This window comes from Trachurus japonicus, chromosome 15, assembly GCF_045865225.1.
Source record: "Trachurus japonicus isolate A0001 chromosome 15, Traja_1.0".
NCBI classification, from domain to species: Eukaryota; Metazoa; Chordata; class Actinopteri; order Carangiformes; family Carangidae; genus Trachurus; species Trachurus japonicus.
In genome coordinates this window covers 9,682,326-9,699,844 of record NC_140921.1, presented here as the reverse complement: position 1 = coordinate 9,699,844, position 17,519 = coordinate 9,682,326, and the positions used below count along the sequence as shown (strand labels likewise).

The 17,519-nt window shown below is 42.1% G+C and overlaps 1 protein-coding gene and 2 long non-coding RNA genes across 3 annotated transcripts in view; 2 read left to right on the top strand and 1 right to left on the bottom strand.

The window, feature by feature from the left end:
- Positions 1–1,347, top strand: part of LOC146973194 (uncharacterized) — an 86,000-nt gene extending 84,653 nt beyond the window's left edge. Inside the window, exon 5 of the long non-coding RNA XR_015037668.1 lies at positions 1,295–1,347. This is a non-coding gene — a long non-coding RNA (uncharacterized LOC146973194). The remainder of the gene's footprint in view (positions 1–1,294) is intronic.
- A 294-nt stretch (positions 1,348–1,641) lies between these two features.
- Positions 1,642–6,353, bottom strand: LOC146973193 (uncharacterized). The gene is made up of 6 exons (XM_085799456.1): positions 6,058–6,353; positions 5,447–5,569; positions 5,160–5,224; positions 4,948–5,054; positions 3,404–4,818; positions 1,642–2,706 (listed from the first exon to the last, which is right to left on the bottom strand). Exons 1-6 carry the CDS (start codon positions 6,203–6,205, stop codon positions 2,594–2,596), a joined length of 1,971 nt encoding a protein of 656 aa, XP_085655582.1. The 5' UTR covers positions 6,206–6,353; the 3' UTR covers positions 1,642–2,593.
- A 7,602-nt stretch (positions 6,354–13,955) lies between these two features.
- Positions 13,956–17,519, top strand: part of LOC146973192 (uncharacterized) — a 51,403-nt gene continuing 47,839 nt past the window's right edge. Inside the window, exon 1 of the long non-coding RNA XR_015037721.1 lies at positions 13,956–14,046. This is a non-coding gene — a long non-coding RNA (uncharacterized LOC146973192). The remainder of the gene's footprint in view (positions 14,047–17,519) is intronic.

Below are 17,519 nucleotides of genomic sequence, written 5' to 3'. Positions count from 1 at the left end.
GCCTATTACGTGCTCAGAATGGGATAAATACTCAAATATACACACCTGCAGACCACCCGTCTCACACACACACACACCTGGGAACTCTCGCAGGCATGCAATAGCCGGGGATGGGCTTGAGGGAGGGACACAGGAATTCTCTCGGGATTACAAAGACGAACATTGTCCCGCTACCCTCACACACGGCGCAGCAGGTGAGTAGAGCGATAAGGGGCCAGAAGACAAATTAGCCCTCATATTAAAATAATCCCTCATGTCTAATAACAATAATATGCTCCACACTGAGGCTGTTGCACATCCACAATGGTCTTCCTCTTCATGCAGCAACATGTTGAAAACAGATTTGCCTGTTTGTGAAATGGGCCCGTCATATCTGCTCGACCTGTCAACGGGCCTGAAATACACAGAGGTTAGAGTAATGGCTGCCAATATAATAACTGCAGTGAGGAGGCCGACTGTGTACGTTCAAAATCCTCACCAGCTGCTTGACGCTACAGGGCCGATGATGATGCAGCAAAAAAAAAAAAAAAAAAAGACGCAGACAAAGTGTCTTTTTAAAGAGGCGCTGCACCAGTTTTACACAGGGCCCGGTTTAGAGTGCTACTGTGAAAACAGCTGTGTAATGTTTGCTGTGCCTCTTTAGGGAGCTTTTCACAGTTTCAGAAAAAAAACAACCAAGCTCATTTCGTCAGCTTTATCTCGGCTTGAGACTCGCCTTAGTGTTTCAAAGAATCAGGGTGAACGTCTGCCAGATCGGCCGGCGTTTCATGTGCAGTGTGAGCGAGGGGGCGTCACAATGTCTGATTAATTGCCTGAATCATCAACAGTCTGGTCCTCGAATGATCAGTCGGATTTCTGGCATTTAAGACATTTTGGTTGGCTTGGTCCCGTAGTTTGAGCAGCTCCACGGTCCAATTTCCCAACATGGCTGCTGTCAAAAGATCTGATTTAAACTGTAGTGAGCTTGTTTAAATGTTACCGGGGTTGTATTTCACATGTTGTGGCTACAACTGTAGTCTCGAGTGAGACTGCTGTGATTTAAAACTGAACTTTGCAGTACAGCCGATACATCATATTGTCTACATCTTCATCACAGCAGATCTGCACAAACTCGGCCTTTCTCTCTTTTCGTCAGCGCTGCCGGGGGGGGGGGGGCTTGGTCGTCGTGTTTGATGGATTTTATTAAAAATGTGATAGGACAAAACTAAAGAAAAGATTTGTGCTCAAGTTCAGTGTGTGCATGGTTTCATAGATGTATAGTATATAGTCTGTTACTTTGTTTTATATTTTGCAGGTAGGAGCAAAAGCACAGAGAAGAGGAACAACATGATGCCGGAAAACAGAGGTAATAATCAGACGAATGATTTAACTACAGTTACATAAAACAGTTGGAAACCGTTCAGGGTATTTTAGCAGCCAACTGTATTCAAACGTTTCTATTTATTTTTTTTTTCAATTTAAACAAGGTTTAAAATCATCATCTTGCTGTGAAGAAACAGTGGCTGGAGTCAGTTTCCTTCTTATAGTTGAAGGCACTAAGATGTCATCACTCAGCTGATTAAAAAACATTATGGCAGTCTAGTGTGAGGTCAGTTTCATCCTTTTGAAGTAGAAGAAAAATACATGTTCATGTGTTTTTTATTGTTATTGTATTTACAGCTTCTGAAAGGTGCATAGCATGGCTACTACAATAATCTGTGCCAACAGAGGGGAAGGGGGGGCATAACACTGTCTGTACTGACAAGTAAAAAGTGTGACATGCACAAACAAAATATACAAGAAACTCAAACAAACAAGAAATACTAACAAAACAAAATCTGCTAAATCATGACATGCTTATTTTCTTGTATAAAACATTAGTCTCCCATCTATTAAACTTCGAATTTGGCCCCAAAAGAAAAGTTTCAGATTGTGTTACAGCACTGTGGTCATTGGTTTCCTGTAAAGCAATGACAAAGTAGTTTTAGTATGCATCAACAGATGTTTAAGGCATATAGTCTATGTTATCAAACACAGAGTAGAGGACACAGCGGTTAGTGCCAGCGTTCAGTATAAATTGTAGACATCCATTTAGATGGATAACATCAACAAACACACTGTGTTTTTTTTCTGTCTGTCCTTGGTGTTGCACTTTAAGAAGCAACGCTGAGATGAAACTATTTACTTTTAAACCAAGGCAAAAAAAAAGAAACAGTCATTTTCTCTCTAAAACGTGCGCGGAGAGCTGAAATGACGATGTTGGAAAACAACAACAAACGTGACCGGTTTTTGTCAGCACTTGGAATGATTTCAGACTCGGAGGCTGTGAGCTATTTCGCAAAACTGAAAATTTGAAAAGCTCAGGAAAAATCTCTTTCTAATGTGATCCAAGCAGCAGATCTGAGACTGTGTGTGCGTTAACTCACTTCTCTTTAAATATGTTTCTACGTTAGCAGCAAAAAAATATCCAGCAGCTCTGTATGGACAACTTAGGCAACAAGGTCGTTTCTATCCAAGCAACAAAAAGCCGGTGATCTAACGCTAAACTAACTTTGCTCAGGTTTTTTTTTAACAGTATGATCATTTCCCTTCAGTCATGGATGGAGGAGCTCCTCTATGGTTTTGGGGTGTTCTGCATCCGTAGCCTCCTCCTGGCCAGGGCCTCCTGTTTCTTCCTCTCGATCTCAGCTGCAGAGCATTTTCCTGTCATCTGGCTCGTGACAAAAACTGGAAAAGAGGAAGGAAAGTGAGAAAAATGAATGGAAACGCTGAATATGGTTTGCTGGGAAAAGCTAAGAATTAAAACAGTTGCAAAGACCTGAGGAGGAAAAAAAAAAAGAGAGAGGGGGAAATTGGCCTAAATCAGAGCTTGTGTTCTGCTGCTAACTGAATTTTAATTTGTTAACATAAAAATGTTGCTACCATAACTAGGACCAGTGGGTACCAATGGTGAAACTCATTTCAAAGTACAAAACCCCCATCCCTTCACGTCCAGAAGAGAAAAAATCAGAGTGCAGTTCACTGGCAGTGAAGCTTCCTGAGGTTTGGACGCTTGACAGCATCACAAATTAAAGCCATGGCTTTATGTTTACTTGCTTTGAGGGGAGAATTGTTCAAGTGCACATGCACTGAACTGTCAATGATTATAAGATCAACATGTGACATCTGTTTTACTTGTGAGTTTTCACTTCAGTATCCAGTCTTAACAGCAAAACACTAAGAAAAGTAGATGAAGTCCACAAACTGGGAAGACGTTAATTAATTAAAATAACCATTAACCAATAAGAGCAATGCTTCAGAGAAGTATTAATCAAATATCTGTGTTGCTTTGTTTCCAAGAAGCATTACTGTATTATTAAAATCTTTATATCACAGATTGAACAGCCCAGTCCGGGTGTAAATATCAAACTCGATGTGATCTTACCTTTGCTGCGTATCACTGCTGAGTCGGACACATTTCTCTTGAAGGCTGTGTGATGGGGCTTGGCTGTCACCGTATGTGGCTTCATGTCCACATCCTGGAAAGTTCCAGAGGAATCCCTGCGCTGGCTGAACGCGCCCAGACTCACGCGGCTTCCTGGGAGGCTGTGAGACATCCCTGATTTGCTGCTGGCGCCTTTCATGGGAATATTCCATCCTCGGTCGTTCACAGTTTCACAGTTCGTTCCCGGTAATGAGTTTGAACGGACAAAAGAGCATGGCGACCGTCTGTTAGCGCTGGCACCGGCGTCCATGGACCAGGTCCTGTAAATTGGCAGCGGCGCTGTGGTTTTTCGCTGTCTGTCTCCGGCAATATCTGGTTTTTCTTGGCGGTGGCCGGTGCTTTCTTGCTGCTGCGGCGGCGGCTGACTGTTGGAGGTCCTCTCCACACTGTCACATACCTGGTAGAGCAGCGCATCATCGTCATCGTCGTCCCCATCGCCCCATAAGCTGTCTGAAATGTCTTTAACAGAGCCTGCAGATGCACAGGCCCCCCTCTGTTCATTAGTGATCTTGTCAGGCTGAGGAGCAGGCAGTGTCTTTGTGGTCAGAGATTTCTGGTCAGACATCTGTGATTTAGGTTGTATAACAGTGAAGCCGGACTTGGAAACCTCTTTGGCAGCCGGCGCGGGCTGGAAGTGAGGGTTGGACTCTAACTTGAAAGTGCTTCGGTTGGTAGTCTTTGGTTTGGGACACAGTTCCTGGAGTGCACTGCAGCTTGGCTTGGAGTTGACATTTGAAGACTGATTTGTGCAGTTTGTATCTCCAGTGGTCTTGCAAACAGAGCTCAAATGAGCAGCATTTGTCTTAGTGTTAGACTGAAAAGTGACATTTAGGTTGGCGTCCTGTAGCTGGTCAGGATTGGCGGTCATTGCCAGCACAAAAGGGTCATTAAGCAGGTCATCATTCTCCCAGTCATCATCAAACTCATCGCACTTGTTCGCACCGAAACCACACGATCCTTTTTCCTCAACAGGATCGGCAGCTGAGCCGGACTCGTGCGCCGACTTGAGCCCTGATTGTCGGGGTTTGGCTCCAGCTGAGGTCACAGGTTTGTGTTTCATTTCCTGCGAAGAGGCCGATGCCGTGGAGCCCTGGCTTAGCGGACCGCTGACTTTCTGAGTGGAGGAGTCAAACAGAGCGTGCAGCTCTGACTCCACCTGATCCGCCGATGATGGACACTTTGGGTCTTTAACGCTGCTGTGGAATGACATCCCTGTCAGTTTTGTTTTGGACGTTTTCAAACATTCGTTGACGTTATTATTGAAAGTGTTGAGTTGCTCTGAAGTCTCCTTGTCTTGCTGCATGTTCTTGTCAAACTGCTTGGCCAGTTTCATGAGGTCCTCTACGCTGCTCTGTCTGTGGAGAGGAGAGAGAGAACAGAGAAGGAACATTATCAACTAATGATTGACTCTTAATCCTTGTATCACACTTCAGGGAATAAAACAACAAATCCCCACTGTGCAGGTCAATATATTGATAACTCACCGAGAAGACTTCTTCCTGGCTCTGGGCTGCTGTCGAATCTCCGGTGTGCACGGGACGTCACGTATCCACTGCAGCAGAGGGGATTCAGTCCCTTTAGGTTTTACATCCTGTGAAACACACAAGCACAACGTTTTAAGAATTTAAACACAACCAGCGTGAAACCTTAGTGCAGCACAGAGAGTGGAGCGACAGTCCTGTGTCTTGTTACTCACCTTTGGAGCTATACGGTTGACGATATCTGATATTTCCACAACTCTGGAGTTCCTGTGTCCCATGCCTAAAGACAAACAATAACAAAATAAAATGGAAAAAAAATATGTGAATAACACATGATAATTCTAACATCAGCAGGTGTGTGTGTTGTCATTCAGTTGTGACAGGTTCCTCTGAGTGTGTCTGCATTTACAGCAATAAAAGGAAACCGAAGCATGCTGCATGCAAGCGCAGAGAGGAAACAGGTGGGATCCAGTCTTGTATCTATCAGACGACCTATATTTACCTGCGTTAGTGGGAGACGTAGAGTCCCAGATGATGTCCTGAGATGCTTCCACGTCGCCTGGAGAATCCCCATTGTTGAAGCCCAGATACCTGCTGCAGCCTCGGTGCTTAGGACTCTGCAGATCTGTGTCGGACAGACAGAGAGATATAATTCAGTCGACATGAATCAACTGCATATATTCAGATGCATTTGACTTTAGGTTATGCATGAAAGGCCTAGTTTAAATAATATAGCATGTTGGTGTACTGTAAATGATGTTGTAAATGACAAGAGTGCTGGAAAATGTGGGGTCAAGTGAATTAATTGAGCAACAGGTTGTTGTCAACAAAGATGATAAAGATTAGGATTTGTAAACGAGTCAAACAAGTTTATACAGTTTATCCAACTACAAACTCACTCGGAGCTAATGTTGTTGTCTCACATTACGTGGAGCAGCTTTGTCAGGAGTTAAGTTACTGCATGAGTGCATGTGGTTTCTTGTAGAGGTCACTTGTGTGTGTGTGTTTTTGACATTAGATCGTATCAAAAGTGATCCAGGTCACTCTTTTAGTTTCTTTTTTTTAGATGATTGTGTTTTTCTAGTAATGGTGCGGGTCGAGCCGCAGCCTCACCTCTGTGCACGGGCGGTGTGGCTGCGCCGGGCATCGGCCGTGCTGCAGTTTTCTCCTCGGCTGGTTTACCGGAGGGACAAAGCTTTGAAACACTCGTCCACAGCTCCGCGAAGTCGTTGGAGGACGCGGTGGCAGCAGCTCGTGTCATCGGCTCATTCACACACACACAGTTCACTACAGCGGCGGCGAGGATGCAAGATTCACACTTTCATGTTTTCGTGAAAAGTAACACCTTTGTTGTGCTTATTCATTCAGATTAAGCCGCCATGCTTGCGTGACGTCAGCGGTCTACGGGTGCCCGGCTGCTTTTTTTCCAAATCGCGGTTCGCTCGACGTCGCCTCAAGAGCTCCTGTAGGTCTGCACCTCTGACTTTTCACATTGCTCAGATTATAGTTTTTTGTTGGCTGAACACATGAGACAGTATTTATTTGATCTAAAACAATATACAGGTTTTCCACATGTATTAGCACACAGAATTAATAGTCATCTATATACAATATTGTACAGTTTTAATATGTTTGCAATGTTCAGGACCCTTAAAGTTGTTACTTAAACCTAAACAAAGTTGTTACTTAAACCTAAACATGGCCCATAATTTTATTTACATATGATTTATTGATTATGAAGATCAAGAAACTGTGCCTTCAATAATATTGTGTAATGCTCTGAGACCTCAAAGTGAAAGTTTCACATGGTAATTCTTGCAGTGAGTTGTGCAACTATGGTTGATCTGTGCTTTCTGGGCTTTCAGGTTATATTTAAGCAGAACCAACCAACCTGAAAACCACTGCAGATTCACATGTTCACTGAGTAATGTGAATTGCAAATGTCAAGGCCCAGGTGTTTACAAAAATATGTTTGTCAGTGTGTCATCTTATGATAATCCAGTAGTATGATGTGTTATTTTAACAGTGATTGAGCCCATTTTGCCTCCACAGCAAATGTGCCTTTTTAAATGCATTTCAAAATATTTATATTTTTAATTTGAATTACTGTGATGCTACTTTTACTAAAGTAACAATCTGAATATTTCGTCTACCACTAAATATTAGTGGTTGAATTTGGAGAGGAGAAAAACCATGAAGTAGAAAGGGTTCTCACACATTACGTCAGTGGGCTGTTCATCTTGGAAAGTAAATAATAGTGATAATTGTCAGACCCCCTGAAGCCTCTTCAAGGGCCCCAGACAGATTCTCAGACTCAGTGAGCCTCAGTAAACATAAGAATAAAGTCTGTCTCATCACATAGCCAGTTTCACACAACATTACCAGTTCTCTGGAAAAACCATTATCATTATTTTTTCCCTTTTTTTTTTCAAATTTCAAAGTTAGTTTCAACAAGATGGGGCAAATCCACACTAACGCTCTCAAACTCTGCACTTTATCTGGCAACTTAATGAAATACAGACATTAAATGTGAGCTTGTATTACTCTCGGCTGCTCGCAGGCTGCACAGTAAATATGATGGCAGACGGCCTGGTACTACCAAGTAGGTCTAAGCATGTGTTTGCCCAGTAATTGTTATCAGGCTTCATTGGGCCTGAAGCCTGTTTGTTTGTGGAAGCTTTTGTTGTGAAGGTTGTTGTTAGTGTGGATTGCGTGCCTCTTGTCAAACAAATCCATTACACCTTTCACAAATGTTTATGATGAGACTCAAACAAACTCGTAGGCACAATTCATATTACATGGTGCTTGGCAAAAACACCACAAAGATGTGCTGAGGTTACCAGAACACTATGGTTGTGTGTCTGCAACCAGTTTTCCTTTATGAATATCAGACTGGTAAGAATCGACCTCCACTGCAGCACTGTCAGGTCGGTACGGTCCTTTTAACGACCTGCAGATGTACCAGCAGGTCAGATTGGTCCATTTCTAATAGACAGGAGCTCACTACTATACAACTTTAGCTTTTATTTTCCCTTATTTTATGTGTTGGTGTCCCTGTCTCCACTTTCAACAATGGTGAACTCTTAAGTCCACAACTTTATCAGTCATATCAATCATTAGATTATTTTTTTTTAAAAATATGTTCAAATGAAGGCCAGAAAAAAACCCTGAGAGTTGGAGTGGACTGTTAGGGCTTAAACTGGCCTCATCTGCTTTCACAGTTTCTAACATAAGAATTTAATTTGCATTAGTTTTAATTCAATTTGGTGTCCCGTCTTGTTCTTGGTCGTTCAAATATGCAAAAAACTGGAAGATAATATCAGCTATTGGCAGCCTTCAATCCAGAACAATCAGCCTTCATAAGCCTGTTCAGTTAGAGACGTTGTTGAGACTTGAAGGGGGAACATACTGTATAAACTCGATGCTCATGTCTGATTGTTTCTGATGTGTTTGTTTTATTCCCCCCAAAAAGTTCAACGACCTTGTCGAAACCCTTAAGCTGACATCACTCTTTCTTCTGAACCCACAATTATGCAAATATTTTTTCATTTCAAAAACATTACAGCTTCAAGATTTGAGAAAGTTCAATAGAAGCTCTCAAATTGCTGTGATATTACAAAGTCGGTCTTGTATCTACAATCTGTACACATCTCTGATTTAAGGCGAGCACAAACAACTCCCACCTCCCCCTCTGTTACTGCTTCAGAGCCTTATGTTCAAAGGTCAAGGGAAGTATTCATACAGTGCACTTAGGGTATGTACGTCAGCGAGGGTTTTGTGCACCAAGGTGGTTGATGGGTCAGTGGCTTATCTTTTGTTTTAGTGTGTTTAGGGAGTGAATTTTTACTTTCAAATAAATTTACACTTCTAATTAAAACACATTTGTCAAAAGTGACATCACGGTCTGTGCTGTCTGAGCACACTCTCTGTCTCCACACTGTTTGTATGACCTTTTAGAGATGTCTCACTTTGTTTTTAAATCAACTTGGATTTGGTTGTAATCTAAACTATTCAGTCATTCTTTTTTATTTATTCTTTTCACCGATATAAAAAAAAACATAGATCTCTACTCGTGCTTTAGGAAAAGCAGTTGTATTGCCTGTTTTGGTCTTGGACTTTGTTTGGGACATAGATACATTCCTTCCTTACATGGATATTATGAGGAAATCATTTGACATTTCAATGAGTGAACTTTCAAAAATGTCTTTTCTTTCCTTGCATTGGGCTCATTACAGTTGAAGGAATAATTGCTGAGTTTATTCCAGATAAGTCCTTGTGTTTTTGAAATTAGTCCCGTGTTTCCACCATCGTCATCCTCTTATCTGTGAGAGCTGAGGAAAGGAGGCTCGTGATGAATGTTGCTGTCACTGCTGTGTACTCTTAAGAAATGAAACTGTAACAGTCAACAAACAGCGTTCACAGTTTCCACTGAACTCACATTTTACCTCCTTTAATCAGGAATGAAACACTGGGTTTTCCAAAAGTCAGAAACTGTGTCCTTTTATTTCTTAAGCCACTTGATTTAGACAAATTGTGCTTATTCCAAAAATGGTCAGAGGTCAGTCAGAAGGAGCAAGTACTAAGTAGCCTAAGGATTTGGAAATTTGGATTTGGCATTGGTTATTTTTACTGTCTCGCATTGAATTTGCTGATTATGACCAGTCAAGGTTGTAGTTTACCTCAGTCTCACTGTGTGATGTAAATAAAATAAGTCATCATTCTGCTGTAAGGAATTTGGATTTTAACGGCAAATTAATTACAAGCAAATTTCCCAAATTGAAAACACAGGATTTTTTTTTTTTAAAACACATTTCAGACATTCTCCAGAGCAATTTCCTGAGTAAAGCACTAGATGGTGCTTGTATACCTCCTTGGTATTGTGCATGTGTGTGAGTGTGAGTGTGCATGTGTGTGTGTGTGTGCATATGTGTGTGTATATGTGTGCAAAAAAGAGAAAAAGATACAGAGAAATAAAGATTGGATGCAGAAAGACTGGTGTAGAAAATGTTTTACTGAGGTGCTGTGCTACGGGAATAGTATTTTGTAATAGATAACATATACATACACACACACACACACACACACGCACACACATACAAGCTGCAGTGGATTACTATGCTTGATTATCCTTAATTCTGCTTTGATTGTTTTCATTTGGAAGCAGTTTATCAATATAGAGAACTGGAGAAGCCAATCAACTGTGTTTCTTTGATTGAGCGCCAGAAACTGTTATAAACAGATGACCTGTAGTCGCAGCCTCCACTTCCCTGGTTAAAGCATAATTCTTGTTTCATCAAAACATCAGCACACATTTAACCGCCGCTAGCAATAAATGCATGGGATTCGAGGGCAACTGCAACATGTGTCATTTTTCGGGCAAACTCATTCTCATTTAGTGAATCACACACACACACACACACACACACACACACACACACACACACACACACACACACACACACACTGCGGTTGCAGGCAGGAAAAAAAAAACATTCAGGTGCCCCAGATTCTCCAAAGTGTTATAAATATGCTGATGCTTTTGTAGTTATCATTAAAAACAAACAAACCACCAACAGTGTTGTAATGGTGATTTACAAAAATGCACAGTTTAAACGAACCACTGTTGTTTGAATGATATCAAGTTGTTCCACCTTGAACTGAGTTCAACACGTGTTCACATTTGATTATTGTTACATCTATGAAATGAGAGAAAAAGGAGTATTGGAACAATAAAAATGTTTATAATTAGCCATCAAAGCCCCTAAGAAGCATCTTCTATTTCAAAGATATTGAAATTACAGGGATTTGAAACAGAAAGCAGTCATTTCTCCGAGCGAGAGCCAGAATCCATGAATATTTTCATCTTTTCATTTTTTCTCAGACAAAATGTGTATTTTTTGTGAATTAATTCCTCTTTCTTTTGACTGATCAATCGTAAATACTTACTTGTCTTATCATTCAACAAGCACTGTCATCGTTTAAGACACATTAGGCCTTTTCGTTTATTCACCCGTTCCTTCACACAGACAAACATGGCTGTTGTGGTGCCATACAGCATGTTTATTCCTATACCATTGTCGTGTTAGTGGCGTAGCTGTTGTCAGTGTTAAAGAGGTTAACTGGAACCGCCAGTATGGATGTAACAGCGATTTAATCAACAGTTAGCTACGTTTCATGCCTCCCTTTAATGCATTCAGCTAATCTCGGGGATATCCCCATTGCTCTGTCAAGCGAGCTGTGTCATATCACGCTGCCACGCAAATCCACGCCCGGGGGGGCGCCGTCTCCTGCCCGTCTAAAAGTCACCGTAACACCCTCTGTCACACTGAATGTTAGCATTTCTCAGAAGTGATAGTTAGACCACAGAATAAAGGGCATGGATGTGTCACTTTCAATTTGAATATGAGGCATCAGCCCTCCACTGCCTTGTGTTTTTAGCCTGTTCTGTCTTTCCTCCTCCTCTGCGAGCCTTTCCAAGACGTGTCACAGCATAAAAAAAAAAAATATATTGCCACAGGCTGCATGGGGAGTGGAGAGAAAGAACAGTTTAGCCTGGATTCTCCCAGCTAGCTCGAGTCTTTCCCAGAAGCCTGTCTCTTCACCTAACTACCTACCGCCTTCTTCTATTTGTTGGTTACGCCTGGGTTGTTTAGAGGCAATTAAGGAGCTAATTGTGGAGATTTCTGAGGACCGGGTATTATAGTAAAAAGTAAAGAGCTAATGGCTAATTGCCCAAGCAGCTGCTAGTGTTTATGAAGGAGGAGCGAACATGCCAGGGGATCTACCAGGCGTAGATGGCAATGAGGACAAGGAAGCGCTAGTGTGTGTGTGTGTGTTTATGTGTGTGTGTGTGTGTGTGTGAGGTGAGGAGGGGGGGTGGGCTCATCATTGCTGTGGATCCCAGGGATGATTCACACTGGGCAGATGCCAGGTGAATGAGACGAGCAGGAGGATATGAAGCTCAACTCCGGCTCGTGTCTGCATAAATAAAAATCACCTCCGATGGCCTCTGGTGCTGCATCTCCAAGGAGTCTATAGCGTCTTCCATGTTTGTATGTGAAGAAGGGTATATCCCAATGTTTATATGCCACTACCCATTCTGCCAGACCCCCCTTTGGGCTAGCAGTGCCTCATGGATGACAGTTAGCATGTGGCAGAGCTCTCTGAAGTGGAAGGGATCCAGGATGCATGGGTTCGTGTGCCAGCTTCGCCAAGCTGGGATTTCACCCATTTCACAGTGTCTGCCAATGGCTGGGACTGTGAATGAAAGCATTTGAAACAATGCCTGGTTCTGCAGTGTCAGATCAGTGTGCTTCAGCAGCGGTTAGACGCAGCCTAAGGTGGTTTGGCGTCCATCTGAAAGAATCCCAGCAGCACTTTTTTTGGTCACATCGGGAGGAAAGGGAAGTGCTAAAGGGCGTCCAACTGCGCACTCAACCAGCAGCAGCGGTTGTTTGAGATGAAGAGGAGCACATCAAAGCGGGAAGACTGTGGTGGTCTCATTTTGGTCTGGGTTTCATGGACAAACATTTACTATGGACACATTTTCCAATTCCCAGTTGTTTGGAATATGCTACCAGAGAGAGAGTTGCAACAATGAAACCTCCCAATAAAATCTCATTGACCTCATATGAGGGTAAACTACCTGGTTTATCTCCCAAGCAAACTTACTGTGGAAAACTGAAACTTCATCTACAGTAAATCCAACCGCAAAGACGTCAACAGCACCATGCAGACTACATGTGATTGACAAATGATCCCCAGGGTGATCCGTGCAGAGGACGATGATTAGCTTAGCAGCAGGGACGGAGGGAAAAAAAACCTCAGAGTTAAGCAAAACCTTTATTTAAAAAAAAAAAAAATCCATCCATTTTATTAGGCTAACCTCCAAAACTTAATGTGTGTAATGAAATAACATAATTTTAGTATATCCAATTAACCTCTGTCTCGACCCCCTTAGGGCTTCACTTAACATAGATTCAGCTATGGTTTTCTTGACTGCAGCTCTTGCTCGAGGTGTATTACAGTTTAGGTGCAAGACCTTTCCTGTCGTCGTCTCCGTAATCAACATGTCCCGGGCGAAGCTGCAACACAACCGCACTGTGGTAAATACGAGACGTAAGGCGAGACACGTGCGAGGGAGAAGGGGTGAATGAAGGGGGGAAGCCATTTTGCAGCAGCCGTCGTGAAGGCGAAAAAGCCGAAGCGTACAGAGGGGCGGTGTGTCTGCGTATACGGCTCGCTGTAGCAGCAGCCTACTTTGACTGCTCATTTATTCTGTTTATAATAGCAAAGCTGATGATAAATGTCCCGCAGAGTGCACATGTGCTAAAATATTCATCAATTGGAGGCCCCCTAATTTGCAGAGGAGGAGAACCAATAAATTCAGATGTGAGCGGCAGTCATGTTATATTTATATGAATATGGAAGATGATGGGTGGGACATTAAGATTAATCTGGCATGTATATGCTTTTAACCAATTCTAATGTTCCTCTGTTCGACAGAGATGTGCAAGGAGAAGGTGAGAAGATGTAAAACAAAGTGGGCTGTTCTTTCATGTAGAGTCTCGGCGGAAATTCATCCACCGTCTCTCTAATGATGTTTCTGAATTTCCTGGATTAATGCAACCTACAAAAAACCCTCATAACTTCATAAATATCCTCCTCGCTGATTAAAGGAAAAGTGAGGGAGCACTGCTTCTTCTCGTTTGGATTTTTCAAACACTTATAATAACAAAAAACTGCCCCTTGGTGATTTGGTTAGGGAGAAATTTATCATTATTATAGCAATGGAGCATTTTTTCTTCCTAAACCACATGTTTTAAAATACTATTAGTCAGTTTTGCTCACAACAACACAGAGTTTCTAATCTCTCCTCTTTCTACTCTTGTATTTTCTGTCACTATCTCTTTCTTTCCCACTGTATTCTTTGTCTTGCTCTCTCCCGCTCTTTTCTTCTCTCTCTGGTTTCCTCCCTGTGTGTTTTTCTCACCCCCTCTGCTCAGGTGTGCGGGTCCGTAGGAGGAGGAGGAGGAGGAGGAGGAGGAGGAGGAGGAGGGGATTTCTCCAGTCATATACCCTGCAGAGCCACTCTCTCCTGGGGTAAGGATGACAGGAAGTCAGCCAGATGGCACAGAGCAGGTCTGCAGCATGTGACCTCCTCTCGGGAGAGGGAGGAAGCAAGGAGGAGCGGAGGAGGGAGGAGCGAGGAGGAGGAGGAGGAGCAGGAGGAGGAGGAGGAGGGATGTGGGTGAGCTTAAGGAAAGATGGTGGAGGAGATGGAAGAAAGATGTGAGGAGCGGGGCCGACCGAGCCGACTCATATATCAGTGTTAGCGGTTGTTCCACCTGCGCTATCAGGAGCTTTAAGGCCGTGATTTATGGCAATATATTATTTCAAAGCCAGAGTCAACAACATTTTTACATAAATGAATTTGCATTGTTTTGCTTTTATACGTCTGAATGATACAACACAGTGATTCAACATGTCGCCAGCTCATGAAAGAGTTTACAGTGAGTGGACTATGTGAGTTGCTGAAAAGTAGGAAGTGATGAAATAGAGAAGACGCAGGATGAAAGACAAGAGCAATAACTCATTTTTTTTCTAACTGTCAACAAATCTCATGTTAACGCCAAAACCAGCAATGAATTGGTCCTACGAACAAGAATGAACAAGACTGAAAACAGATCTCAATAAATTCTCTGTTTACTCTTTTTTTTTTTTTACGTAACATTTGCCACATTTATGTAAAAACAAAAATAGAATATATATGGGACCTGTTTAAGATCCTGAGTCAGAAGCAGTTGTTTTCGGGGCTGAGAGCCACAGACAGAGACAGAGAAGCTGGGAAAGTACTGAGAGGTGGATCTAGTCACTGTTAGTTTTGGGCTTTTATGGGAATAACATTAGCTTCATTCTTTAAACAGATACATTTTAGGACCACCCACATGGTTTGATTGACAAGTGATGCCGTGCAGAATAGCAAAAACAGTTAATGTTAAAGACAAAATGTTGATTAGACAAAATCATATAAGTTTAAAGATGCAGTTGTGGCTGTGTGAAGTAAAGTTGGAGAGAAGAAGATGCATTTTGAGCAGCAGCAGCAACTTGAGTGATGTTTTCCTCAGGAGAAGAGTTACGGTACTTCTTACATAGTTGTTGACTCTACATCAGTTCAACACAGATGGTTCGAGGCAGAGGGAGAGAAATTTAGGAAACAAATATACTGTAACTCAAACATCAAAAGCTAATTTGCATTTTTGCAGTTCTGCACGTCCTGTTGGCTCAATCCAATCCTGTCCAGAGTGTGTACTGTAAAAAAAAAAAAAAAAAAAATGGCCACTTCGGTGACCTGGAAAAGACACAACTTCATTTCACCCAGCTGGAAGTCACATCACATCACAAGTAAACAGCTCCAATTTGGTATCGACATCCTCAGTGTAAAGGGGGAAAAATAAATTGACAAATTTCTCCACTTATTATTATTAACATTCCCATGCACACGCAGATTTGCTCATCACATTGCACAAACTTCCATTTCATGCACAACTCCCCAGTCTGCCCCTAACCAACCCCTCCCCCCCTCCTCCCTCTGTTCCCCTCCTGCCCGCGGTTGCCTTTGATCTAAATTTGGCCTCGGTAGAAGTCTTGTACATAGTCATTTTCATATGGAGGCTTTGAACACACTGATGGAGGGCCCGTCGCTGCCGCATTCACTTTTATCCTCCGAGCCCTTTTCCCTTTGGAACCCGGCGAGCATATGGTGAACACCCCTCACCAGAGTTTCCTACAACAGGAGGGACCGCCCACTCTTAACATCTTCTATTCCCCGAGTCCTTCCATCACTCTGGGTTTAGAGATGTTGGAAATTAGTTACACTGGTAGAGCTATGACAGCGACGCTTACGAGACAAAGTTTATTTAAATTGACTCAAGAGGTTTTTTTTTTTTTTTTTTTTTTAAATATCCAAGTGTCAGCAAACCTGAAAAATGAGCGACATAAAAATAACTGCGGTAAATTGATATCTTGATCTCACCCACCGGCTCCAGGTTCCATGTAGGCGGTCATCCAAGTGAACCAACAGATGACACATAAGTTGCAATATTAAATATTGCAATATTAAATATCTTTTAATAAAAGGATGGAAAACTGGATTTACCCATCTGATTTTACGTCTCCGCAAGTGGGTTCTGGGACATGAAGATCACCTTTCTCGCTCTGGTCTTTCACTTTACTGAAACAGAAGCCCGGCCATTGTTTGCTAACAGAGAGCTCCAGTCTTTTGGTCTCCTCGTCTCGAACTGAGGAGCCGTCATTTGCTGCCAAAATGTCCGTCAGGAGACAACGACCAAAGCAGATCCACTGTATCACAGGCTTGTCGTCAAAGAGCTCCGACTGAATGAATACCTTTTGAAAACCAGTGTTCCCCCGACGCTCACGGAGAGTTCAGACAGAGAGTTGTGTTTCTCCTGTGGAGGCTCGTGTGAATGGGACAAAGATTTGACAGTCACCACTCACCACACAGCAGTTAATGAAGTTGATTAATGTGCGGAAAATGTGGTGTTCATCCGTAAATACATAAAAACATTAGGGTAATGATGAATATTTCATAGTTCTTCATGGGTTTCATAGTTTAAAATGCTGTAGATAAAAGTATTTTGGGCCTGAAATAAACAAATGTATGATTTTACATTCCCCCCAAGTGGATAAAATGAACTAGTTAAATAACAATAAACTTTTAATTACAATTAAATCCTAATTAGAACTGTCTAGACAGTTGTTTTATTGACTCGCTTTCTGGGGATGAAGATTTTAATCTTTCCATTGTTAAATCCTTTCCTTGTGAGGGCAGTTACACTGTACGACGTCTACGAACAAAAATACATGTGTACTCCGGAAGGGATACACTACTTATCTCATTACCATTTCTTAAATGTTTACAGCCATTGTCTTCCTTTACAGTGCAAACACCACACTGTACGAGTGAAAGCGCTGCCGGGCTTGTTTTCATGCTTTTATCTTAAATACATTCTTTCCAGATTGTTCAGCCCTAGAAACTGGTAATTACCATATATTATCACCTCCACAAGCTCCACCACTAGGGTTGCCATGTTTGAGGTAATTATATCACTCCCAAGTTGTCTGTATAATCACTTAACAGAAGATGCAGCTCTGCATTCGTGTGGGGCTTTGACACAAGCAGAAATGTTTTAAATCTGTCTTTTTATCCTCGGGGGGGGAAGTACAGATGACAATATTTTAAAGACATCTGTCTGATTCAGTCAGTGACGAAGTTTATGATGATGATGATGATGCTCCATAAACAATGTAAAAGGAAATAGACTTGACCACACCAAAAGAAACGTATGGAGGAAGACTGCTGAGTGACATTTTAAGCGTGACCAAAAAGCCACATGTGACTAACTGAGAAAACATGGTGACCAAACCACTCAGTATCTGATCGAATTGATAATATTTTTTCTGTTCTTTCATGTTTTATTGATTTTTCTAATCATATCAACTCAGATTTTGCACCTGAGATTATTGGAGGACTTCATAGATCTATCATTTAGTCA

What these genes read in the sequence shown, in the direction of transcription:
- LOC146973193 (XM_085799456.1), bottom strand. Translation starts at nt 6,205, where the DNA reads ATGACACGAGCTGCTGCCACCGCGTCCTCCAACGACTTCGCGGAGCTG. An exon ending in TACGTCTCCCACTAACGCAG is followed by an intron (nt 5,225 to 5,446) that starts GTAAATATAGGT and finishes GTTTGTCTTTAG; the next exon opens with GCATGGGACACAGGAACTCC. An exon ending in AGCAGTGATACGCAGCAAAG is followed by an intron (nt 2,707 to 3,403) that starts GTAAGATCACAT and finishes CCTCTTTTCCAG; the next exon opens with TTTTTGTCACGAGCCAGATG.